Genomic DNA, 27121 nt, shown 5'->3' with positions numbered 1-27121 from the left:
TCTAGATTGTAGGCCTATATTGTATCCCCTATAGATTGTAGGCCAATTCTAGGATCAAAGTTCCTCAGGCTGGACTCTTACTATAAATTGAAGATTTCTGAATAAGGAAAATTCTCAACCAAATCTGGCTTTCAGAACTGCTGTTGGTCTCTGGATTTAATAAATAGGGTTGGAGGCTCAAAGTGAGTAAAAATGCTGTCTTGAGTTCCCTCAAAGCAGAGTCTGAAATGGAGGTTCATGAACACGTGGTTTGAGAGAGGACGCTCAAGAAGTAGGGGGTGTGAGAAGCAGGGTGGGGCAGGGGAAAAGCTGAGCAGTGACGCCATCGTCTTAGCTCGAGTTTAGCTTTGCCAGATTCCAGTAGGAAGCCATCCATGAGTTGTACTACACAGTGACCCAGCTTGAGGGAAGCAGGCTGGCCTGTTGCATTCCTGCATCAGACAATCAATGACCAGGGGTAGGGGTTGCATAACCTTTTAAGCAAGATGGATATATTTGGTCAAGGGCTATTCTCTGAAGAAAAAGTGCAGCTATGAGCCAAAACAGCACTGTAAGGAGACCTGGGAGGGAAGGGCACTGTAGATGTCTTTGTTCTAAGAACTGATTCTTCACACATTGTCCCAGTAGTATCAGCATTGCTGGGAACTTGTGAGAAATGAGAATTCTTAGGCCCTACACCAGACCTCCTGAGTCAGAAATTCTAGAGATGGGGCCCAAGTGTTAAAAAACCTTCCAAGTGTTGCTGATACATGCTCAAACTTGAGAATCATGAACCTAAATGATACCGCTCTTCCTTGGAAGTATCGAATACCACAGAATCGCATGACGTGTGGGAAATGAAAAGGGCATCAACTTAATTCTCAAAATATTATCTCTATAATAACTGACAAAAATTTTAGTCTCAGTCCAGTGTTTTGACCAAGTGACTCAGCCTTAAAAAAATAAGTGATAGCAGTGCAATGATTGCATAGCTATCAAATATGTTGAAAAACAAGGCACTAGGATAGGATATCAATTTTTCAACATTAACTATATAGTGAAAGTGAAAGTGAAGTCGCTCATCGTGTCTGACTCTTTGCGACCCCATGGACTGTAACCCACCAGGCTCCTCTGTCCATGGGATTCTCCAGGCAACAATGCTGGAGTGGGTTGCCATTTCCTTCTGCAGGGGATCTTCCGGACCCAGGGATTGAACCCAGGTCTTCCACATTGCAGGCAGACGCTTTTACCATCTGAGCCACCAGGGAAGATAAATATATAGTATTTATATATACTTATAAAATATATATATATATATTATATATACTATTTATATATATTTATAAAATGGGCCTCTAAACTTCACCTGCTATAAATGTGAAGCCCACTAAATTTCTGAATTACCTATTATTCTTCATAAACTTTCATTAGCCTTCACCAATTTGATCCCCAGAGCAACAGCTCTTCATAGTTATTCTAAGAAAATACTGACAGGTCAAAGCTGTTGCTCTATCCACCCAGATAACTAGAGAATTATTAAAATTAGAAAATTCTCAAGTTTCAAATTGCAACATAAAATTCTACAATCACTTTCTACTCAACAAACATTCTCAATAAAGTACTCCATTTCTCAATATTAATTACACTCTTATTAAGACAAGTTGAATGTTCCAAAATATAAATCCTTTTAAAAAGATCATAAAGAAGGTTGAGCACCATAAAGAAAGCTGGGCCAGAAGAATTGATGCTTTTGAACTGTGGTGCTGGAGAAGACTCTTGAGAGTCCCTTGGACAGCAATGAAATCAAACCAGTAAATCCTACAGGAAATCAACCCTGAATATTCATTGGAAGGACTGATGAAACTGAAGCTCCAGCATTTTGGCCGCCTGATGTGAAGAGCTGACCCACTGAAAAAGACCCTGATTCTGGGAAGGATTTAAGGCAGGAGGAAAAGGGGATGACAGAGGATTAGATGGTTGGATGGCATCACCAACTCAATGGACATGAGTTTGAACAAGCTCCAGGAGATGGTAAAGGACAGGGAAGCCTGGTGTGCTGCAGTCCACGGGGTCACAAAGAGTTGGACACAACTGATCGACTGAACAACAGATAAGATCAAGATCTGAGAAAATAGGAGAAATTGGCTCTCTGAACTGAAAACAAACTCTATATCATATCACATTAGTATAAATCACATGATGCCGAAAGTATTTATTCTTACCTAGATCTCCAATACCATTTTATCTTCTTATCAATTCAGGGGAGAAATCAAGGTGTGATTACATTATTTCTCATTCACAAAAAATGATCTCAAACATAATAGCACTCAATGCACCAGTATGACTTACTCAGTAATTTAAAGTTTATTATTTAACCTAAACTTTCAAAATGTAGTTTGGAAAGATAGGATCCCCACCTAAGAGTCTTTACAAAACCTAGGCTAAAATTTGAGGCCTAACAGATTTCTGAGAATATTATTTCAAAAGCTTCCAAAATCTTTTCTAAGGAGGAACAAGTCAGACTCTTTAAAGTGTCAATAGTAATTTCACATTGTTTTGAGGAACAAAATCCATTTTTATTTATAAATATTACTGCTGCTAAGCTGCTAAATCACTTCAGTCGTGTCCGACTCTGTGCGACCCCATAGACGGCAGCCCACCAGGCTCCTCAGTTCCTGGGATTCTCCAGGCAAGAACACTGGAGTAGGTTGCCATTTCCTTCTCCAATGCATGAAAGTGAAAAGTGAAAGTGAAGTCGCTCAGTCATGTCTGACTCTTCGAGACCCCATGGACCACAGCCTACCAGGCTCCTCCATCCATGGGATTTTCCAGGCAAGAGTACTGGAGTGGGGTGCCATTAAAAAGGTGTTTTGTGGGGAATATAAGTTCAGTTGAAATGTTTTAAGCATTGATGATTCACAAGTACTGTTATATTTCTTATTCATATCAAATATAAAAAATTCAATAAGGTACATTTATAATGGTGCGTTTGTATATTATAATGAGCTAGTGAACTTAATGTTTAAGAGTTTCTATTTGTCAATATTAACCATACAACTAAATGGCTTTTTTTTTTCATTATTTATTTATTTATTTTTATTTTACTTTACAATACTGTATTGGTTTTGCCATACATTGACATGAATCTGCCACGGGTGTACATGAGTTCCCAATTCTGAACCCCCCTCCCACCTCTCTCCCCATATCATCTCTCTGGGGCATCCCAGTGCACCAGCCCCAAGCATCCTGTATCCTGTATCGAACCTAGACTGGCGATTCGTTTCTTTAAATGGCTTTTATCTAAAATTCTGCCACAGAAATTTTTCAATGCATACCTTAATGTTTTGTCTCCCCTTTATTGTTGAACATATGAAAACACTAATACATCATTGTGAACAAACCTCTTTGATTGGACCTTTATAGTAATGCATTTTCTCAATTGTTTAATTGAAGAATTCTCATTAACACTGATGTCTATGATGCCCATGTTAGTACTTTCAGTCAAAGGAAACCAATCTATTGGTTTTAATTTACTGTGGGATTTTTTTTTTCTTTCTTAGAGCTCAGCTTCTAACTTATAAGGAGGCTCTGAACTTGACCAAGTATCTCAAAGATGAAATGGAATATTTACCATGGCAGAGAGTCATTTCAGCTGTAACCTATATTATTAGCATGTTTGAAGATGATAAAGAGCTCTACCCTGTGATTGAGGTAATGCTAATGCTATATCTCATGAAAGTAGATGTTTAATCCCATTGGTAGAATAGGAAGATTTCAGAGAGAAGGAGCTCCTGGGACACACAAAAGCATATCTTGACTGCCAAGTAAAATCAAAGGAAATTACAATGACTTGACTAATCAAATCAAAGAGATGCTATTTTCTTTCAGCTTGAAGTGTATCAGTATTTCTGATTCAGTATACCACTTAAAGGTGTAGTTTAGTGTTAGAAGAAATACAATATAGTTAATATTTTATTTAAAACAAATAACGATTTAAACCATAGATACAAACTAGATCCTATTTTAATGGATTTATCTATGTTAAAATGAATTTATTCTTATCAAAATATAACATCATTTTCCTTATTATTACTGCTGTTATTTCCACATTGAGATTTTATTATGACAGTCATTCAGACTACTTTTCTTGGCTTTGTGATTTCTGTAGCACTTTCTGATTATAAGAACACTTGTAATTTTAAACAAATTCTGGATTCCAATTTCTAGCTCTTCCATTTTCTTTATGAAAGAAATTGGACAAATGATTTCATATTTATTTTCTTTGTACAAAAGGAAGTTAGTACTTGACTTCCCATGGTAATGGGATAGTAAGAATCATATAATATAAATATCCTATGTAGATCTTAAGCCAATATACAAATATTAGTTACTATTTCATTAATACTTTAGTATGGTAAGTCTATCAGGTGTTATTTTATTTATTAAAATGTCAGCTAAGAAGTGGAGGTTAAAAGGGGATGACCCAAAGTTCTATAAAACATTAGAGAGTGATCCAGAATGTTCTTATGTTCAGAAGTGAAGTAAAACTGCTATGTGATAAAAACTGGAATATATACCTTTCCTTAGTACAGGCCCAAAGTTCTCTGAACTAGTAGGGGAAAAGATTACCACTGGGAACTGTAGATAATAATAAATGGGAGACTGTTGCCAAATAGTAAATTATTACTCACTGCACATGATGCTTTTATTTCAGAAATACTTCCGAGATCAAGTGAAGCCCATTGCAGATTTTCTGGGATGGAATGATGATGGAGACCACCTCACAAAGTTATTTTTTTACCTTTTTAAAAATTAATATTTGTTTAATATTTGTGTGTGTTAAGATATGTTGAAAAGTTCTCAAGGCCCCAGCTCTGTGTGTGTTTGTTTTCTTAGATTACTCCGTGCCTCTGTATTAGGACTGGCGTGCAAGATGGGAGACAGCGATGCCTTGAACAATGCTTCCCAGTTATTTCAGGAGTGGCTAACTGGGACTGTAAGGTGACTGTTCCCATGTTTTCATATCTAGAAGACTTTAAACTGAGAAATGAGGAATTAAAATCTCTGAAACACTGTTTCTTCTTCTAGTCTTCCTGTAAATCTCAGGCTTCTGGTATATCGGTATGGTATGCAGAACTCCGGCAATGAGACTTCATGGAATTACACTCTCGAGCAATACCAGAAAACTTCATTAGCTCAAGAAAAAGAAAAGCTACTGTATGGATTAGCATCAGTGAAGAATGTTACTCTTTTGTCAAGGTAAGTTGGAACTTTTTAAAAAATTACATGAATGATACTCGATAGTTTACATGTCACAGTCTCTTTAAAATGCTGATTAATGGAAGATACAAGAAAGTCTATTAAAAAATTATTTTCCTGGCAAGAAACAAAATATCCATGTAAGAGTGGCTTAAAAAATAAAGACACATTATCGCATATAAAAAATTCTAGAGGTAGACAACTTCCAGTCATGTACAGTGATTCAACGTTTTATCCAAGACCTAGGCTCTTCCTCTTTCTTTTCTGCCATCTTCAACATGTTGGATGTTTTATGACTTCCAGAGCCCCAGATATTTTGTCTTCACATAAATATGTTCAATGGAAGAAAGACAGGAGCGAAAGAGCTCCTCCTCACAAGACTCTGTCTTTTACGATAAGAGGTCAGTTATCTCCACTTCCTCTCATAATCCAGCACTAGGTCACCCTTGATCATTCTGGGTGATTCTCTGGATCTACCACTTATCACTTGCTGACTACAATGAACTTGAGTTCCTTTGACTGACTTGGACCAATCATGCTACTCTGAGGATGGGGTAGCAATTTGCCTTCCCTAGAATCAAGGATACCTTGATCCAAACCCAGAACGAAACTGGTCTCTGTCAGCAGAGGACTGTCCACCACAACAGGCATGCACACACAAATAGTCATTTACATTATACTCAAAAGATACAGCCTTCCCTGGTGGCCCAGAGGTTAAAGGATGTGCCTGTGATGCGGGAGACCTGGGTTCAACCCCTGGGTTGGGAAGATCCCCTGGGGAAGGAAATGGCAACCCACTCAACAGTATTCTTGCCTGGAAAATCCCATGGACAGAGGAGCCTGGTGGGGTACAGTCCATGGGGTCGCAAAGAGTTGGACACGACTGAGCAACTTCACTTTAACTTTCAAAAGATACAAAGACCACTTGAAGCCCATCTATGAATGTTCTCCCACTTCACACCTATGTCCCAAATTAACTAGTTTCTGCCATATTCATTTTTTGCTTATATAGATTCTGAGTTATTTGCTTCATTCGTTTAACCAACACTTAAGATATCCTTTCTATGTATAGGTATGTAGATTGTGGGAATAAAAATGAAAAAGAATAATATTTATCCTTGAGAAACTTATAGGTTCATGGGAGAGGCAGAATATAAATAGTAAATTATAGTGCAATAACGAATTTGTAAGAGCTACCAGAAACAGTTTGCTTTTACTTATTAGCAGGGCCAACAATATACTTTCACTATCTCACCTCAGGGCTATATGTGAAGTCTCCTTCTCTGTGACCTAAGATAGTCTATCTATCCAGAACTTGATCATCTTGACATTACACAAAACATCATATTGATTCATTACTTGGTTGTCATTATGCTAATTATTGTATATGATGAGAAAATTAGCAAGTACTTAGATGCCTTGTGTGCGTGTTCAGTTATGCCCAATTCTTTTCAACCCCATGGACTGTAGCCCACCAGGCTCCTCTATCCACAGAATTTTCCAGGCAAGAATACTGGGGTGGGTTGCCATTTCCTACTCCAAGGGATCTTCCCGACCCAAGGATCAAACCACGTCTCTTAGATCTCCTGCACGGGCAGGCAGATTCTTTACCACCGTGCCACCTGGGAAGCTCCACTTAGATGCCTTACTAAGATTCTTACGAACTAGAGGATAAAGGATAAATTGTACAAAATTCAGGAGTGCCCCACTCCAGTGCAGAAGTTTGTTAGAGCATGCTCAGATATTCCCTCTGGGTACAGCCATGGAATAAAGTGAATAAAAATCTATTTGGTCACTTAATTTATCTTGGACTTATTTGCTTTATACTCTAATTATAGCCAACTAATCTAACCATACAAATTATATTATGAAAGTTGTTTTTTTACAATCTTCAGTTCAGTTGCTCAGTCATGTCTGACTCTTTGAGACCCCATGGACTGAAGCACACCAGGCCTCCCTGTCCATCACCAACTCCCAGAGTTTACTTAAACTCATGTCCATTGAGTTGGTGATGCCATCCAGCCATCTCATCCTCAGTCATCCCCTTCTCCTCCCACCTCAATCTTTGCCAGCATCAAATGAGTCAGTTCTTGGCATCAGGTGGCCAAAGTATTGGAGTTTCAGCTTCAACATCAGTCCTTCCAATGAATATTCAGGACTCATTTCCTTTAGGATGGACTGGTTGGATCTCCTTGCAGTCCAAGGGACTCTCAAGAGTCTTCTCCAACACCACAGTTCAAAAGCATCCATTAAGACTTAGCTGTAGTCCCATATAAAATAAGAATATAAGGACCTCCCTGGTGGTGCAGGGGTGAAGAATCTGCCTGCCAGTGCAGATGTGGATTTGATCCCTGATCCAGGAAGACCTCACAAGCTGCAGAGCAGCTAAGCTCATGTACCACAACTACTGAGCCTGTGCTCTAGCGTCCTGGAGGCACAATTACTGAGCCCACACACCACAACTACCGAAGCCCACATGCCCTAGAGCCCATGCCCCACAACTAGAGACGCCACCACAGTGAGAAGCCCATGCACCGCAACTAGAGAGTAGCCTCTGCTCTCTGCAACTAGAGAAAAACCTGTGCAGCAACGAAGACTCAGCACAGCCAAAATTTTATAATTTTATAAAATTAAAGAAAGAATATCAGTAATTTAATTTATTAGTTCCTTTTTTAGTTTCATGGAATAATAGGCAAATGGATGGAGTGCTTCTATTAAATAAATACAATTAATTTTTTAAATTAATAGTTAAAATTGTGGGTTTTAACTGCTATAGCACTTCCAAAATACCTGAAATTTTCATACAGTTTACACTTCTCTAGTCCTCAAAATTAAAGAACAGTTAATTATTTTAGAAAATATTAAATTGTGTTTTATTATTTTTCTTATTTGTTTCATGATGACTCAATAATTAAATTTACTGGAATGAAAGCTAAGTTCTATTGGAATTTAGTTAAGGGTGAACACTGAAGGTTCATTTTGAATTGCTTTTCCATTTGACTTCTTTTAGGTATTTGGATTTACTCAAGGACTCAAACCTTATTAAAACACAGGATGTGTTTACAGTCATTCAATACATCTCATATAACAGCTATGGGAAGACTATGGCCTGGAATTGGATACAACTCAACTGGGAATATCTAGTCAACAGGTGAGGTGATCAGATAATGATTTCTTGTTCTCTTTGTCTGATACCATCTACAAGTTATTTTTTCTCTTTTTGTGCTTTCTGTGACATCTATACAATATCTGAAATGCCATATTATCAGCAGTAAAGGATCATGGTATTTTCCCTCTAGGGAAGCAATATGCTAGTTTAAGCATAATTCCTTTCCTGGAAAGTAGTGTTTCCAACTGATCAATAGATTTCTAAAATCTTCAAACATGTCTAAATTGCATCTGAGTCATCGGAGAAGCCCCTAAAGGAATTTCCCTGTAGCTCATACAGTAAAGAATCTGCCTGAAATGCGGGAGACCCAGGTTTGATCCCTGGGTAGGGAAGGTCCTCTGGAGAATGGAATGGCAGTGTTCTTGCCTGGAGAATCCCATGGACAGAGGAGCCTGGTGGGCTATAGCCCATGGACTTGCAAAGAGTTGGACATGATCGAGCAGCTATGCACATACATGTGATTTATTTCAAATAACGCATATTTCATTTTAAAAGTTAGTTCATTGTTATACCTCTTAAAAAATTAAGAAGTAGATAAAAACAGGTTTGTATTATGATAAAAGTCAAAAACAGTTGACCTTAAATCTATTAGACCTGAAGTTTAATTTTTTCAGGACAAATAAATTAATGACTATTTCCAATGCTAGTTCTAAACCCTTCCCCAAGGCTTTTAATATTTCTTCATAGTCTGATAATCTAATTCTCATGTGATATTATTTCAAGTAGACTAAAACATAAAATCATATAATAACCATATGTCAGACACAAACAAAAAAGCCCAATATTAACTGTGGTTAATTTGAAAAAGTATAATTTCCCCATTAAAATTGGATAAGACAAATTAAACAGAAATGAGCCAAGCTTCAGTCAAATATTTCCAAACTCTTAAACATTTTCCAGACTTCAGAATGAGTGGTTTTACTGCCTCTGTTTCTAAATAATGTATAGTCATCTTAAATAATCTGCTTTTTTATAAAGCTTTTACTTTATGATTTTTATGACAGCTGATGACCAACCACTAATGTCCTTTCCAGTTTGAGACTTAACCACAAAGTTCCAAAAACACTTCAGAAATTATTATTTGCTTTTATTTATTCCACTAAACAAATATTAAATCAGAGATTATTTTTATATAATTATTTTTCAAAATATTTAAGATATAATTAAATCCTTAGTTTTTAAAATAATCAATATGATAAATATACAGCATATTTCCCCTTAAATGGTACATTCTATATGGTATTAGTTTCTTGGAATAAACATATTTATATTAAATGTTGAAATATGACTGAGAATTAAAAATAACATCAAAGAAGCCTACTTAAAGACATAAAAAGATATCCACAATATAGGATAATGTAAAAAACAGCAGATTATAACAACGTGTTTAATATCATTCCATAAATAAGCAATGATAAATAAACAAACATCCATGGAAAAACGACTCAAGGGAAAACAGCTATGTGACAATAGGGATTTTTTTTAGGTGGTGTGTATGGGTGATTTCTATATCCTTATTTTTGCTTCTCTGTGTTTTGTGCAAAATAATATATACCTATTTTGTGATAAGAAAATTGAAATTTTTTAAAAGGAAATCACACTAAGTTCCTGTAATGGTATTTTATAGATTTGAAGAAAGTCTATTACAGCTAATAGTTTTTCCAGTGATTTTCTATAATTTCTATAACATTTCATTTCTGTTTTATTCTTTGTGACTAAAAATTAAAGAATATATTTAGAAACTAGCAATGAATAGATAGAATAAAAACTGCAACTACCTAGATAAATTCTCAGTCATATTTCAACATGTAAATACATCTTAGTTTATCTAGCTAATCTCCATCTGTTGGATAATAAAACTGTTTGAAATTTTACACTGTATAATTAATGTACTAATGAACATCTTTGAAACTGAACTTATTTGTTCTCTTTGAACGTCCTTGACAATTTCTTAGGATACAAATAATACTAGAAGCAATACTGCTGAGTTAAAGGATGCATTCATTTAGAGTTTCTGATGAATATTGCAAAACTGTCTCCCAGAACAAACTTTACTATTAAGTTTGCCTATTTTCCAACCCTTGCCAATACTCAGTGCTATCATTTAAAAATATTCTTATTAATTGAGTACATGAAAACTGGTATCTCATTTTAAATAATTCTTTCATTCAATAAATATTATGGAGCATATACTATGTGGTAGGCTCCGTGCTTGGCACTAAAGTTATAATAGTGTATAAGGAGAAAAAGATCTGCTTCTCTGTTTTCATGGAGTTTAGAGTCTAATGATGAAGAGCAATATTAAGTAAAGTGCAAGCGTTAGTCATTCAGTCATGTTCGACTCTTTGTGACCCCATGGACCGTAGCCCACCAGGTTCCTCTGCCCATGGAATTCTCCAGGCAAGAATACTGAAGCAGGTAGCCATTTCCTTCTCCAAAGGATCTTCTCAACCCGGGGATCAAACCCAGATCTCCTGCACTGCAGGCATATCCTTTAGCATCTGAGCCACCAGGGAAGCCTGTAATAGTAAGAAAAGAATCAAATAAATACATGTATAATTAAAACTGTAATAACTACAGATAGAAAAGTTTCTGGGTACACTGAAAGAGCGTAATGGGGAAATTGACCAAGTCAGGAGAAGTTGGAGGTTAAGGGCTTCCCGAAGGGAGTGACAACTGAGCTGAATTCTGAAAGAAGGGCAGGAGTAAATTAGACAAACAGGAGGTGAGCATTCCTGGCTGAAAAGAAGAAAGCTAAGGGCTAAGATTTTGGGGATCACGTTAAGATTTGGGCTTTTGTTCTAAAAGCAATGACCTATATACTAACAATGAGAAAACAAAAAGAGAAATTAAGGAAACAATTCCATTCACCATTGCAATGAAAAGAATAAAATACTTAGGAATATATCTACCGAAAGAAACTAAAGACCTATATATAGAAAACTATAAAACACTGGTGAAAGAAATCAAAGAGGACACTAATAGATGGAGAAATATACCGTGTTCATGGATTGGAAGAATCAATATAGTGAAAATGAGTTTAGTACCCAAAGCAATCTATAGATTCAGTACAATCCCTATCAAGCTGCTGCTGCTGCTGCTAAGTCACTTCAGTCATGTCCGACTCTTAGTGACCCGAAGGACTGCAGCCCATCAGGCTCCTCTGTCCATGGGATTTTAGAGCTAGAACAAATAATTTCACAATTTGTATGGAAATACAAAAAAACCTCAAATAGCCAAAGCAATCTTGAGAAAGAAGAATGGAACTGGAGGAATTAACCTGCCTGACTTCAGGCTCTACTACAAAGCCACAGTCATCAAGACAGTATGGTACTGGCACAAAGACAGAAATATTGATCAATGAAACAAAGTAGAAAGCCCAGAGATAAATCCACGCACCTATGGACACCTTATCTTTGACAAAGGAGGCAAGAATATACAATGGAGAAAAGACAATCTCTTTAACAAGTGGTGCTGGGAAAACTGGTCAGCCATGTGTAAAAGAATGAAACCAGAACACTTTCTAACACCATACACAAAAATAAACTCAAAATGGATAATAGCAAATGAAGCAACTGATAAAGAACTAATATCAAAAATATACAATCAACTCCTGCAGCTCAATTCCAGAAAAATAAACGACCCAATCAAAAATGGGCCAAAGAACTAACCAGACATTTCTCCAAAGAAGACATACAGATGGCTAACAAACACATGAAAAGGTGCTCAATATCACTCATTATCAGAGAAATATAAATCAAAACCACAATGAGGTACCATTTCACGCCAGTCAGAATGGCTGCTATCCAAAAGTCTACAAGCAATAAATGCTGGAGAGGGTGTGGAGAAAAGGCAACCCTCTTACACTGTTGGTGGGAATGCAAACTAGTACAGCCACTATGGAGAACAGTGTGGAGATTCCTTAGAAAACTGGAAATAGACCTTATGACCCAGCCATCCCACTGCTGGGCATACACACCAAGGAAACCAGAATTGAAAGAGACACGTATACCCCAGTGTTCATTGCAGCACTGTTTATAATAGCCAGGACATGGAAGCAACCTAGACATCCATCAGCAGATGAATGGACAAGAAAGCTGTGGTACATATACACAATGGAGTATTACTCAGCCATAAAAAAGAATACATTTGAATCAGTTCGAATGAGGTGGATGAAACTGGAGCCTATTATACAGAGTGAAGTAAGCCAGAAAGAAAAACACCAATACAGTATACTAACGTATATATATGGAATTTAGAAAGATGGTAACGATAACCCTGTATGCAAGACAGCAAAGGAGACGCAGATGTATAGAACAGTCTTTTGGACTCTGTGGGAGAGGGTGAGAGTGGGATGATTTGGGAGAATGGCATTGAAACATGTATATCATATATGAAACGAATCACCAGTCCAGGTTCGATGCATGATACTGGAGGCTTGGGGCTGGTGCACTGGGATGACCCAGAGGGATGGTATGGGGAGAGAGATGGGAGGGGGGTTCAAGATGGGGAACACGTGTACACCTGTGGCAGATTCATGTTGGTGTATGGCAAAACCAATACAATATTGTAAAGTAATTAGCCTCCAATTAAAATAAATAAATTTATATTAATAAATAAATAAAGGTAGCTTAGAGGTTAAAGCATCTGCCTGGAATGTGGGAGACCCAGGTTCGATCCCTGGGTTGGGAAGATCCCCTGGAGAAGGAAATGGCACCCCACTCCAGTACTCTTGCCTGGAGAATCCCATGGAGGGAGGAGCCTGGTAGGCTACAGTCCATGGGGTCACAAAGAGTCGGACATGACTGAGTGACTTCACTTCACCCCCCCAAAAAAAATAAAAGCAATGATAAGTCACTAATGGGTTTTAATTAAGAAAGTAAAAATGATCAGTTTTGTTTTCAAAAGAAAGCTCTAGTGGTAAAGCCTAAATGGGAAACTTGGGGAAAGCAATTATAGAGCTACTGGAGTAATCCTAATAAAAGATGATGGTGGTAGATTATACTATGGATGTAATGATAAAGATGAAAAGATAAGAACAACCTTTAGAATTAGAAGTTAGAAAGTTAGAAAGGTAGATTAGAAGTTAGACAGCTTATTCAACTTATATGCAGAATGCTGCTACTGCTGCTAAGGTACTTCAGTCGTGTCCGACTCTGTGAGACCCCATAGACGGCAGCCCACCAGGCTCCCCCGTCCTTGGGATCATGCGTGCGAAATGCTGGGCTGGATGAAGCACAGGCTGGAATCAAGATTGCCAGGAGAAATATCAATAACCTCAGATATGCAGATGACACCACACTTATGGCAGAAAGCGAAAAGGAACTAAAGAGCCTCTTGATGAAAGTGAAAGAGGAGAGTGAAAATCCTGGCTTAAAGCTCAACATTCAAAAAACTAAGATCATGGCATCCAGTCCTATCACTTCATGGCAAATAGATGGGGAAACAATGGAAACAGTAAAAGACCTTATTTTCTTGGGTTCCAAAATCACTGCAGATGGTGACTGCAGCCATGAAATTAAAAGACGCTTGCTCCTTGGAAGAAAAGCTATGACCAACCTAGACAGCATATTAAAAAGCAGAGACATTGTTTTGCTGACAAAGGTCTGTCTAGTCAACGCTATGATTTTTATGGTAGTCATGTATGGATGTGAGAGTTGGACCATAAAGAAAGCTGAGTGGTGAAGAATTGATGCTTTTGAACTGTGGCATTGGTGAAGACTCTTGAGAGTCCCTTGGATTTCAAGGAGATCAAACCAGTCAATCCTAAAGGAAATCAGTCCTGAATATTAATTGGAAAAACTGATGTTGAAGCTGAAACTCCAATACTTTGGCCACCTGATGTGAAGAACTGACTCACTGGAAATGACCCTGATGCTGGGAAAGATTGAAGGCAGGAGGAAAAGGGGACAACCGAGGATGAGATGGTTGGGTGGCATCACCAACTCGATAGACATGAGTTTGAGCAAGCTCCAGGAGTTGGTGATGGACAGGGAATGTCTAAATTTCTAGAAAAGTTAAAATTTTCAGAAGAACAGTGAGTTCAGGTATGTGTGAGTATGTGTATACATATATACATATACACACATTACTGAACTATAAGGAAGCTTAGGGCTTAGGCGAAAATGTTATTGGAAATGATATATCATGGAATTTAAACTATTTTAGGAAAAAAGTGAAAGCAAAGGAAAAGCTGATGATCCTGAAGAAAGTAGGGATAGAGATGCTCAATGGACCAGAAATCCAGATAAAGTCAAAGAATGAGGGTAAATTATGTGATGGAGCATACATAAATTAATGATTTTAGAGGTAGAGTACTTATGGATGATCACAAAGTATGATGATGGAAATTGGTGGCTGGAGTAGAGTGGAGAAAATATTATTGGAAATGAGGAGGTCAAGAAACTAAGGAGTTAAGCTGTTTTATCTTCATCTAAGTGGACCGTGAAGTCATGGCCTGGAGTAGAAAAGACAACTAGGAGTCAGATGCCAACGTGTATCAAAAATGAGATGAAGGGGAATGACATGAAGAAGCAGAGGGTCTTAAAGAGTGAAGGAATAATGGTTTGTAATCCATAACGGGGAGCATGATTACACCAGTTCCTTTTCTGACCTGGTGCTATGGAGGATACAGGAAAAGAAACATTGTCCAAATGAGTAGTAGTATTCTCTGTAAAGGGGTAGTTCCAAAGGGCTAGGTGAAGGGTTTGAGAGTAACTCTGGACGGCCAAGTCAGAGACAAGGAGGTACACACATAACAGGGGCAGTGTCTTGCCTGAGTCTTACATTTTGGATAATGACTGATGATTTTAAGTAAAGGGAACTTGTTTGCATTATACTTCTAAGAAAATAAAGACAAAAGACATAATGAATTTAAATTCAGTGGTATCTGCGATAAGAGTGATCATTGGACCTAGTATACCAAAATTGTGGATAATCATTAGAACATTTCATCTCTTTCCATTGGGTACATTTTCTCTATATATTTCTTTTGCAAACTGATGATTCATTCCTTTGCTAATTTCATGTTGGCATATTTCTCCCTATTACCAATCTGAAAGGGCTTCCCTCGTGCCTCAGTTGCTAAAGAAGCCACCTGCAATGAGGGAGACCTGGGTTCGATCCCTGGGTTGGGAAGATCCCCTGGAGAAGGGAAAGGCTGCCCACTCCAGGATTCTGGCCTGGAGAATTCCATGGACTGTATAGTCCATGGGGTCACAAAGAGTCAGACAACGACTAAGCGACTTTCACCAGTCTGAAAGGGCTCTTTATATAGTCAAAATATTTGCTCTTATTACAACAAATAATAAATTTTTACTTTTAATTTTATGGCAGGCTTCCTTTCACAGAAATTTTTTAATGTGTATGTGACAGACTATTAGTTTTTATCTTCATGATTTCTTTTTATGTGATATTTTTTAAATGTAAAATTTCTCCTCCTGTTTAATACTTTATATGTTGATATATTTCCTTTATCCTTTCCCAACATTCCAAAAATTCAAGGTTTATAGATAATTCTTGTGATTGTTCTTTTTACACTGTGATTAATTGGGATGAAATTTTACCTGTGTCACTGTTATTTGCATTTTGGTTTGTAAGGAAATTTGTGATTCTTACTTTTTAAGAGAGAAAAATGCAAAAGGTATAGGAATAGAATATAATCGCTAAAGTGCTATCTTTGCACTTAGCTTCAAATGTCTTTGCTTAGCGGGCTGATATAGATCATAATGCCAAATATGCAAGTAGCCAATAAAGCTTTATGGAAGCAGAATAAATAGCCTATATTCAAATTTCTGTATCTGTAGGAAAACACATAGATTATTAGTTAAGATAAAGGTGACAGAGCTATTCTGTTGTAACAGAAACACAGAAATACAGCAGCTTAAAGGACATAAATAATTATTTCTCATTTGGATTGGTCTCCTGAAGTGAGCATTCCAAGTTGTTAGGGTGGTTGTGCTCCATGAGGCCTAGGGCCTTATTCTGTGTAGTTGAAACCTGGAAGAAGGGGAAGGAAAAAAAGATCGAAGGCAAGCAATTTCCCTTTACTTCCTTAACAAGAAGGTGGAAGTTGCACCTACCACTTCTGTTTATGTTCCATTGATGAGAACTGGATCACCTGTTTGCACCTAGCTAGGAGGAAGGCTGAGACAAGTAATCTGACTATGGTTCTCACGTGTGCAGGAAAAAGGAGAACAGATTTGGGGAATGTAACAACCAGCCTACCATTTCTGGGAAAGTGGTGTGGATCTGTCTACAAAAAAAAAAAGTGCAGAAGTTGCTGTGAATTTCTCCTGAATAAAATTATTTTAAATTAAATATGTTTACTTACTGTTTTATACTTACTGTACTTTGAAAATTACTTTTAAAAAACTCTCAAAAAGGACGTGTCTGCATCTAGAGGAAAGATTTAAAGTTCTGAGCACTTATGTAGCCTTTTCCACCCCTAAATTTCTCTTCAGGTATACACTCAATAACAGAAACCTTGGCCGGATTGTCACTATAGCAGAGCCATTCAACACCGAACTACAACTCTGGCAGGTAGGAAGATAAATTCCTCTATACTTGTCAAGGAAGGAACAGAATTAATTTTTTTTCAAGTAGAAATGATATTTTCTCTATTCAGATCCCAAAAGACAAGGAAAAAGTAATAATTCTTATATATAATTAAATGTACATCTATTTTTTTCTAAACTAAATTTCAAATAACCAAGAAATAAGGTTTAAAAGTTGAGAAAGGTGAGGCCTGGGGAGGCTTAGGCTCTTGGTCCATGAGGCCATTCAGTTTAGCAAGCCATGAGCAGTCCATCTCCCCTTTCCAGGTAAGTGTAATCTTGGATAAGCTGGCCAAGATTTGATTCCTTTCAGCACTCAGAGTTTTTAAATTTCAAAACTAAGCCCAAATCTTTCAGATTTCAGATACCTCAGTTCCTGTGGGATAGAGGGGTGAGGGGATGTTCATTAACGTTAGACAAAGATTGTATGAATTTTGGAAGGTTACATCCTTCTGTGAAACAAAATAATTCTTATTTTTGTAAATAGCATATACTACTATGGTTAAGTCTGGGAGAGGGTTTTGGAAGGAAGAGGGAAAACAAACCAAATTTAATAGAGATTTTTTGATGAGCCCTCAATGAGTGAACTGAGTGTATATAAAACACTCCAGACTCTCGAAACAAAGCAAAGCCATCATTCCACAGTACAGATTTTCCAGGAAACACCTTGGGAGAACGTGCAGAAAACTGAGGAACCTGCAGAAGCAAAGAGAGCATGCCCGCCACCACTGTGCGGCTCTCCTTCCCCAGTACAGCAGGGCCTCTTCTGCAGGACATGCTGCCAGGCGTCCAAAGCCATGGGTAATGACCACCAATCTGAGAGATGGGCTCAATCTACTGATGCACCAGAAGATGTATCTTAATGTTGTTCAGTGATACTGAATTTCCAGGGAAGAAGGAAACAAATCCAGAATGTCAGTAAAATCCCTGAAGAATAATTAGGCTTAAAATGACTTTCTTAATTATTGCATTCTCTTTTATAGATCGAGAGCTTTTTCGAAAGATATCCTGAAGCTGGAGCGGGACAAAAACCTAGGGAGCAAGTACTGGAAACAGTGAAAAACAATATCGAGTGGCTAAAACAAAACAGGGACACCATAAGAAACTGGTTCCTTGATTTGAATGGTTAATGTGTCCAAATATCATATTTTAATTTTGTGACTCTATTGTTTCTCCTGTTAAATATTTGGTGGCCTAATTTACAAGCACTATGGAGGGAGTTTTATATATAGATACTGCTTTCACTAAGTACTGTGTTTATATGTCTTGCACAGCTTTTAAATTGTTCCTTTTTGTTTATGAAGAAAGATACTAATAGAGTAGTTAATGTACTCAGGGATTTCTTCTAAGCATACTTCGTAGGAGATTCTTTACAAACTGAAGATAATTTAATAGCCATTTTAAGGTCTTTAAATATCATTCTTTGTATCTTAAATCTGTGAAAATAGAAGAATTTGGTCTTAGCTTTACATTTTTAGTACCAAAGAAACACCACTTAATCTTCTCTCTTGAATGATTTTTAAAGTTTAAATACCAGTACTTGAGGGACCAATATTACCATCTTAATCTTTATTATTCAGAATTACACAGATCTAACATCATTGTGTTCACATATGTTTTACTCTTTTAAATCTTATGAAAGTAACCTGGGCTTAAATTTTACTCAGGTGTTGTATGAATTAGCCAAAGAAATACCTGACTCTTACCTTTGTTACAAAATCAACAAAAGAATTCTCCTTTCCTTTTTAAAATAAATCTGAATGATTACCTTGAAAAAATACATTGTTTTCCAGTGTTCTTTTACTCTTGAATAATAATGACTGCAGCACTCCCCAAATACTTTCAGTTCAGTCCAGTTCAGTCGGTTCGACTCTTTGAGACCCCATGAATCTCAGCACACCAAATACTTTCAGTTCAGTTCAGTCTCTCAGTCGTGTCTGACTCTTTGCAACCCCATGAATCGCAGCACGCCAGGCCTCCCTGTCCATCACCAACTCCCGGAGTTCACTCAGACTCACCTCCATCGAGTCGGTGATGCCATCCAGCCATCTCATCCTCTGTCGTCCCCTTCTCCTCCTGCCCCCAATCCCTCCCAGCATCAGAGTCTTTTCCAATGAGTCAACTCTTCGCATGAGGTGGCCAAAGTACTGGAGTTTGAGCTTTAGCAAATACTTTACCAGGAGGCAATAAGATTTAAGAACCCAGTCTTTTTCATGCTTAGTTTTCTGTCATCTTGCTCCATTCCCTAAAACGTTCCTTCAAATAAGCTATAAAATTAAGGGGAAGATAGTGCTTAAATCCTACATGGATTTTAGAGGAAAAGGGCTAAATAATTGGAAACTTATTAGGAAACAGAGAAGGGTGATCATTCCATAAAACTAAGTGGAAATAGAATTTAGCTTTGATCTTACCTAGCAATCTTTAAGTATGAAAATAAGGAAACCCATGGATGTTTTTCCAACATGACTCTGCATATCTGAGGATATATCTTCTTAGATATAACTTTAATGTGTAAACCCTTATATCCTAATCCATACATAATCAGTTCGGTTACTTCAGTCGCTCAGTCGTGTACAACTCTTTGAGACCCCATGGACAGGAGCACTCCAGGCCTCCTTGTCCATCACCAAGTCATACAGAATAGCACTGATCAAATTTATATTCGTGATTTGACTAAAGACATCAATTTTGTAGGAGCTGGTGGCAAGAACATGTTTAATATGACACTTGATGCCTAGTAGATCCACAACACAAGTCCAATAGACAGAAAAGATAGTAAATTCGTATGTTCCAATCTATTGTGTCTAGAAAATCTAAATTTATTTGGAACCTTCAGAAGTATAATTTAAGATTGGTTTGATAATAATTGAAACACACGGAAACAATCCAAACCCTAGTTTTGACTTTACATAAAAAATATTCCCTAATCAAGGACTCTGAAACTTTGTAAACTTTCCTATTGCTGTCTCTTAATTTTTACTTCTCAATCCACATAGCTAAATTGTCAAAGTCAAATGTAGACTGGGAGGAGGTGGGGGAAGACTAAAAAAGATCTTTTCAGACTAAAACTTTTAAAATATTGTTTTAAATTACTTCAGAAGAAAACCACATTAACATCATAAATCATCAGGGAAAAAAAAAAATCCCACTATCCTCATGGGGATTAACACCCTAACTTCAAATTGACCACAATCAAAACCAGCACTTGAAGTCTATGTATTGTTTCAAGTGGATAAATAAGGAAGTGGGATGTTTTATCCTTCTGCTTTATGCAATAAATTCTTAAAAGAATTTGAAGGAGATGGTACATGAAACAGATTCCCAACTTGCCTATAAGTCATCCTGCTTCATTCCACTCTAAGCATTAAAACTGAGAATGAATTGTTTACTTCTATTTACCCCATATGAAAAAGAACTGTGCACACTTTATTATAACTCTACTAGCCAATTAGGCCCTTCACAAACAGTATCTTGTTTTTAAAGTCTGATGACCAATAGATAGATCTATGCCAAGAAGAGTTGGCTATTGTACTTTTTTGGTTGTGTCATGATTTTTACAGGGAAAAATTTTAGTATGTTGTATCCAAAATTAAACCACAATAAACCATCAACTTTAAAGAATTAACAGGAAGAAATGATCAGCAAAGTCATGTAGCAAGAAGCAGGGCCAGTAATAATTATTGCCTCCTTCTAGACAGTTTATTCGGAGAAGGCAATGGCAACCCAATCCAGTACTCTTGCCTGGAAAATCCCATGGATGGAGGACCCTGGTAGGCTGCAGTCTATGGGGTCACTGAGTCAGACACAACTGAGCGACTTCACTTTCACTTTTCACTTTCATGCACTGGAGAAGGAAATGGCAACCCACTCCAGTGTTCTTGCCTGGAGAATCCCAGGGACGGGGGAGCCTGGTGGGCTGCCGTCTATGGGGTCGCACAGAGTCGGACATGACTGAAGCGACTTGGCAGCAGCAGCAGTTTATTCCTATAGTGCAGATCACTGCTGTGCACCCACACAAGCGTAAACTAGGAGCTTATATAAGAAACTATGAACATACGAGTGGCAAGCAGCGAAGTTCTGGGGAGCAGAGGTATACAGCTAGGTTGAAGGCAATGGTACTCCTACAGTTTACCCTCCATGTAGATAAAGTGTTATTCCAAAAATAGGTAAATACAAGGTGGGAAGAGAAATCTAGAATGGTAATTCTCAAAGGGAGAATAAGCAGGGAACAGAGGAAGAAGAGTAGACTAACCAATGAAACTTCCAAAACTGCTAAATAATACTAATAGTGATAGTAACAATAATAACAAGTTCCTTTCTAATACCAAGCCCTGTTCTAAACACAAGCACTCCACATACATCAATGTCTATATCTGAACTTTACAAAAACCCATGAAGTAGGTACTGTTAATATCCCCATTTTACAGATGGAGAAACAGACAGAGAAGTCACACAACTTGCCCAAGGCCAAAAAGTTAGTGTCTGGCATGAGCCACGACTTGAACTTAGTTTATCACCAGAATCTACATACACAACCACATATTAAAGTAGAAATCCCTGAAGAGAATTCCATTACCTCACCCCATTGTGACATATGAAAATCAATCAATGTGATGTACGATATTGATGGAATAAGGACAAAAACCACATGATCATTCCCATGGTGCAGAAGAAACATTTGAAAAAATCCAGAACCCTTTCATGATAAAACATTCAACAAGCTAGGAATAGAAGGGAACTTCTTCAACCTGAAAACAGCATCTATGAAACACCAGCAGCTAACATCACACATATAGGTGAAAGACTGAATGCTTTGCCCTTAAGATCAGTAACAAGACAAGGATGTGCTTGCTTGCAACTTTACTTAACACTGGAGTGGAACTCTTGCAAAGGAAATTAAGAAAGGAAAGGAAAGGAAATAAAAGACATCCAGGGCTTCCATGGTGGCTCAGTGGTAAAGAATTCATCTGTCACACTGCAGGAATCATGAGTTCCATCCGTGATTCAGGAAGATCTCATGTGCCATGGAGCAACTAAGCCAGAGGGCCACAACTATTGAGCCTGTGCTCTAGAACTTGGCAGCTACAGCTACTGAAGCCTGTGCGCACTAGAGCCCATGCTCCTTAACAAGAGAAGCCAGGGCAATAAGAAGCCTGCTCACCACAACAGGAGAGTAGCCCCTGCTCGCTGCAACTAAAGAAAAGTCCGCGCAGCAATAAAGACCCAGCATAGCCAAAAATAAATAAATTTTAAAAATTATTTTTAAAAAGATATCCAAATGAGAAAAAAGAAAATGATCTTTATTATCTGATGGCATGATCTTGCACATAAAATATCTTAAAGAATACATGCACATATACACACACAGATGATTACCACTAAATGAATTCAGCAAAGTTGCAGGATACAAATTAATTGCAATTCAATACACTAGCAATGAAAAATAAGAAAATAAAATTAGTTACATTCCAAGACCATCTAAAAAGATAAAATACTAAGCAACAAATTTAACAAAAGGAGTCCAAGACTTGTGGACTTAAAACTAGGAACTATTGTTTAAAAAAATTAAAGATCTAAATACATGGAAGGACATCTCAGGTTCATAGATTGGAAGACATAATATTGTGAAAATGGCAATATTCTCCAAATCTACAGATTCAACATAACCCCTAAAAATGTCACCTTGATTTTCTGCAGAAACTGAAAACCTAATCATAAAATTCATACTGAAATGAACACAGAATAAACAAAAGAATCTTCAGAGTAAGAACAGGTTGTAGAACTCACATATCTCAAATTTAAAACTTACTGCTCAACTACAATAATTAGTAGAATATGATACTGCCATAAGGAGAGACACATAGGTCAATGGAATAGAATTGAGAGTCCAGAAAGAAATACTTATATATATGGTCACTTGATTCTTCACAAAACAATAATAATGTAGAAAAAGCCTTTTCAATAAATGGTGCTAGGATAACATACAAATAAAATGAAGTTGGAATGCTTTCTTACATCAAACACAAAAATTAACTCAAAATACATCATAAACTTAAAAGCTAAAACTACAAAAGAACAAAACAAAACAAAAAAACATGCAAGTAAATCTTTGTGATCTTGGATTAGGCAATGATTTCTTAGTCATGATGCCAAAAGCATAAACAACAAAAGCAAACAATAGATAAATTAATGTATATCAAAATCAAAAACTTTATTGCTGCAAATGATTTTATCAAGAGAGTTATAAGACGAACCATAGTACCAAAGAAAATATTTGTAAATCAAAAATCCTAATTAGGGACTGGTATGAAGAACAATAATGCATAAGAACCTGGAATGTTAGGTCCAGGAATCAAAGTAAATTGGACATAGTCAAGCAGATGGCAAGAGTGAATAGCAACATTTTAGGAATCAGTGAATTAAAATGGATGGGAGCGGGTGAATTTATCAGAAGATCATTACATCTACTACTGTGGGTGAGAATCACTTAGAAGAAATGGAGCAGCCCTCAGAGTCAACAAAAGAGTCTGAAACGCAGTACTTAGGTGCAGTCTCACAAATGACAGAATGATCTCAGTTTTCACAGTAATCTAAGTCTATGTCCCAACCACTAATGCCAAAGAAGCTGAAGTTGAACAGTTCTATGAAAATCTACAACACATTCTAGAACTAACACCAAAAAAAGATGTCCTTTTCATCATAGGGGACTGGAATGCAAAAGTAGGAAGTCAAGAGACACCTGGAGTAAAAGGCAACTTTGGCCTTGGAGTACAAAATGGAAAAGGGCAAAGGCTAACAAGTTTTGCCAAGAGAACATACTGGTCACAGCAAACTCCCTCTTCCATCAACACAAGAGATGACTCTACACATGGACATCACTGAAGTTTATACTGAAGTTAGATTGATTATATTCTTTGCAGCTGAAAATAGAGAACCTCTATACAGTCAGCAAAAACAAGACCGGGAGTTGACTGTGGCTCAGACCATCAGCTCCTTATTGCAAAATTCAGGTTTAAATTGAAGAAATTAGGGAAAACCACTAGACCATTCAGGTATGACCTAAATCAAATCCATTATGATTTTACAGTGGAGATGATTAGATTCAAGGGATTAGAGCTGGTAGGCAGAGTGTCTGAAGAATTATGGATAGAGGTTCGTAAATTATATAGGAGGTGGTAACCAAAACCATCCCCAAGAAAAAGAAATGCAAGAAGACAAAGTGGTTATCTGAGGAAGCCTAAAAAATAGCTGAAAAAAGAGAAGCAAAAGGCAAAGGAGTAAGGAAAGATATCCAACTGAAGGCAGAGTTCCAGAGAATAGCAAGGAGAGATAAGAAAGCCTTTTTAAGTGAACAATGCAAAGAAATAGAGGGATACAATAGAATGGGAAAGACTAGAGATCTCTTCAAGAAAACTGGAGATACCAAGGGAACATTTCTTGCAAAGATGGGCACAATAAAGGACAAAATAGCAAGGACCTAACACAAGAAGAAGAGATTAAGACGTGGCAAGAATGCACAAAAGAATTACACATAAAAGGTCTCAATGATCTGGATAACCATGATGGTGTGGTCACTGACTTAGAGCCAAACATCCTGTGGTGTGAAGTCAAGTGGGCCTTAGGAAGTGTTACTAGGAACAAAGCTAGTGGAGGTGGTGGAATTCCAACCTAGCTATTTCAAATCCTAAAAGGTGATGCTGTTAAAGGGTTGCACTCAATATACCAACAAATTTGGAAAACTGAGCAGTGGCCACAGGACTGGAAAAGGTTATTTTTCATTCCAATCCCAAAGAAAGGCAATGCCAAAGAATGTTCAAATTACTGTACAATTACACTCATTTCACATGCTAGCAAGATTATGCTCAAAATCCTTCAAGCTAGGCTGCAGCATGAACTGAGAAATTCCAAATGTTCAAGCTGGATTTAGAAAAGGCAGAGGAACCAGAGATCAAATTGCCAATATCTGCTGGATCACAGAAAAAACAAGGGAATTAAAAAAAAAAAAAAACCTACTGTTTTATTGACTACACTAAAGCCTTTGAATGTGTAGATCACAACAAACTCTGGAAAACTTTTGGAGATGGGAATTTCAGATCCACTTACCTGTCTCCAGAAATCTGTACGCAGGTCAAGAAGCAACAATGACAACCAGACATATAACAATGGACTGGTTCAAAATTGGGAAAGGAGTGCATCAAAGCTGTATATTGTCACATTGCTTATTTTACTTCCATGTAGAGTACATAAGGAGAAATGCCACGATGGATGGTTCACAAGCTGGAATCAAAATTGCCAGGAGAAATATCAATGACCTCAGATATGCAGATGACACCACCCTAATGGCACAAAGAATAGCTAAACAGCCTCATGATGGTGAAAGAGGAGAGTAAAAAAGCTGGCTTAAAATTCAACATTCAAAAAACTAAGATCATGGCATCCAGTCCCATCACTTCGTGGCAAATAGATCGGGAAACAATGGAAATAGTGACAGATTTTATTTTCTTGGGCTCCAAAATCACTGTGCACTAGTGATTGCAGCCATGAAACTAAAAGACACTTGCTCCTTTGAAGAAAAGCTATGACAAACCTAAACAGCATATTAAAAAGAAGAGACATCACTTTGCCAACAAAGGTCCATATACTTGAAGCTATGGTTTTTCCAGTAGTCATGTACGGATATGAGAGTTAGACCGTAAAAAAGGCTGAGCACCAAAGAATTGATCCTTTTGCATTGTGGTGCTGGAGACTTGCTGTCCCTCGGACAGCAAGGTGCTCAAACCAGTCAATCCTAAAGGAAATCACCCTGAATATTCACTGGAATGACTGATGCTGATACTGATGCTCCAATAATTTGGCCACCTGATGCAAAGAGCTGACTCATTGGAAAAGACCCTGATGCTAAGAAAGATTGAGGGCAGGAGAGGAAGGGGGCAACAGAGGATAAGATGGTTGAATGGCATCACCAACTCAAAGGACATGAGTTTGAGAAAACTCTGGGAGATAGTGAAGGACAGGGAAGCCTGGTATGCTATAGTTCATGGGGCCTCAAAGAGGCGAACACAATTTAGCGAATGAACAAACCAAAAAATGCAGAATATATAAAGAACTCTTACAACTCCACAATAAAAAGATATCCAATTAAAAATGGGCAAAAGATTTGCATAACTATTTCTCTAAAGATAGACATTTCCAATAAGTACATGAAAACATGCTCAACATTATAAACCACTAGTGAAATGCAAATTAAAACCACAGTGAGATACCACCTCATACCCACTAGGATGGCAATAATAAAAAAGACAGACAATAACAACTGTTGGCAAGGATATGGAGAAATTGGAACCTTCATACATTGCTAGTCGGAATTTAAAATGCTGCAGCTGCTTTGGAAAACAGTTTGGAAGTTCTTCAAAATATTAGACATAGAGTTACTATAAACCCAGCAATTTTACTTCAAGATATATATCCAAGAAAAATGAAAACAAATATCTACACAAAAAGTTGTATGCAAATGTTTGTAGTAACATTGTTCATAATAATCAAATTAAACAAATCAAATTATGAATTTTTTTAAAATGGTATATATCTGTAATGAAATATTACAGAAGAGGAATGATTCTAATACATAACACATATGAACCTTGAAAATCATAACTGTACACTTTAAATGGGTGAATTTAATGGTATGTGTATGTCTCAATAAGATATTTTTAAAAGTCACCCAGAAATTGAAAAAAAGAGAAGGAATATCTCCAAATATACAAAATCAAAACTTATATTTTTTACCTACCAGATCAACCAAAACTAAAGAGACCAAAAATTCACTGTTGATGAGGGGATGGTTTGGAAATAGACCTCTCACCACTGCTGGTAGCAGTGTGGATTGGAACAGTGTTTTAAATGGGAATTTGGTAACATACTTTATAATTTTAAATATGCTTTTCCTTTGAGCCAGCAATACAATTTCTAGAGGTTTATCCTTTAGATGCTGAATAAAAATACTTGCATGGTATACAGGGATGAAAGGATTTTCACTGCAGAGCTCTGAAAGTGAAGAACGTATGGCAGTTTCTAAGATTGCTAAACAAATTATGATGTTCCCTTACACTAGAATAAGATACCAGCATTCATTCCCATATGCTCTACCTTCTCTTCCATT

At 37.2% G+C, this 27121-nt stretch overlaps 1 protein-coding gene across 1 annotated transcript in view; it reads left to right on the top strand.

The window, feature by feature from the left end:
- The window catches only part of LOC120861718 (glutamyl aminopeptidase), an 82513-nt gene extending 63773 nt beyond the window's left edge, over positions 1-18740 (top strand). Inside the window, exons 14-20 of the mRNA XM_040237466.1 lie at positions 3540-3690; positions 4694-4767; positions 4876-4980; positions 5068-5238; positions 8249-8389; positions 16870-16948; positions 17946-18740. Of these exons, the coding sequence (XP_040093400.1) occupies positions 3540-3690; positions 4694-4767; positions 4876-4980; positions 5068-5238; positions 8249-8389; positions 16870-16948; positions 17946-18092 (868 nt within the window). The 3' untranslated portion in view covers positions 18093-18740. The remainder of the gene's footprint in view (positions 1-3539; positions 3691-4693; positions 4768-4875; positions 4981-5067; positions 5239-8248; positions 8390-16869; positions 16949-17945) is intronic.
- Positions 18741-27121: the final 8381 nt, after the last annotated feature.

The sequence above is a fragment of the Oryx dammah genome, unplaced genomic scaffold (assembly GCF_014754425.2).
Source record: "Oryx dammah isolate SB20612 unplaced genomic scaffold, SCBI_Odam_1.1 HiC_scaffold_3, whole genome shotgun sequence".
In the NCBI taxonomy this organism is placed as follows: Eukaryota; Metazoa; Chordata; class Mammalia; order Artiodactyla; family Bovidae; genus Oryx; species Oryx dammah.
This window is presented reverse-complemented; position numbering and strand designations above follow the sequence as displayed.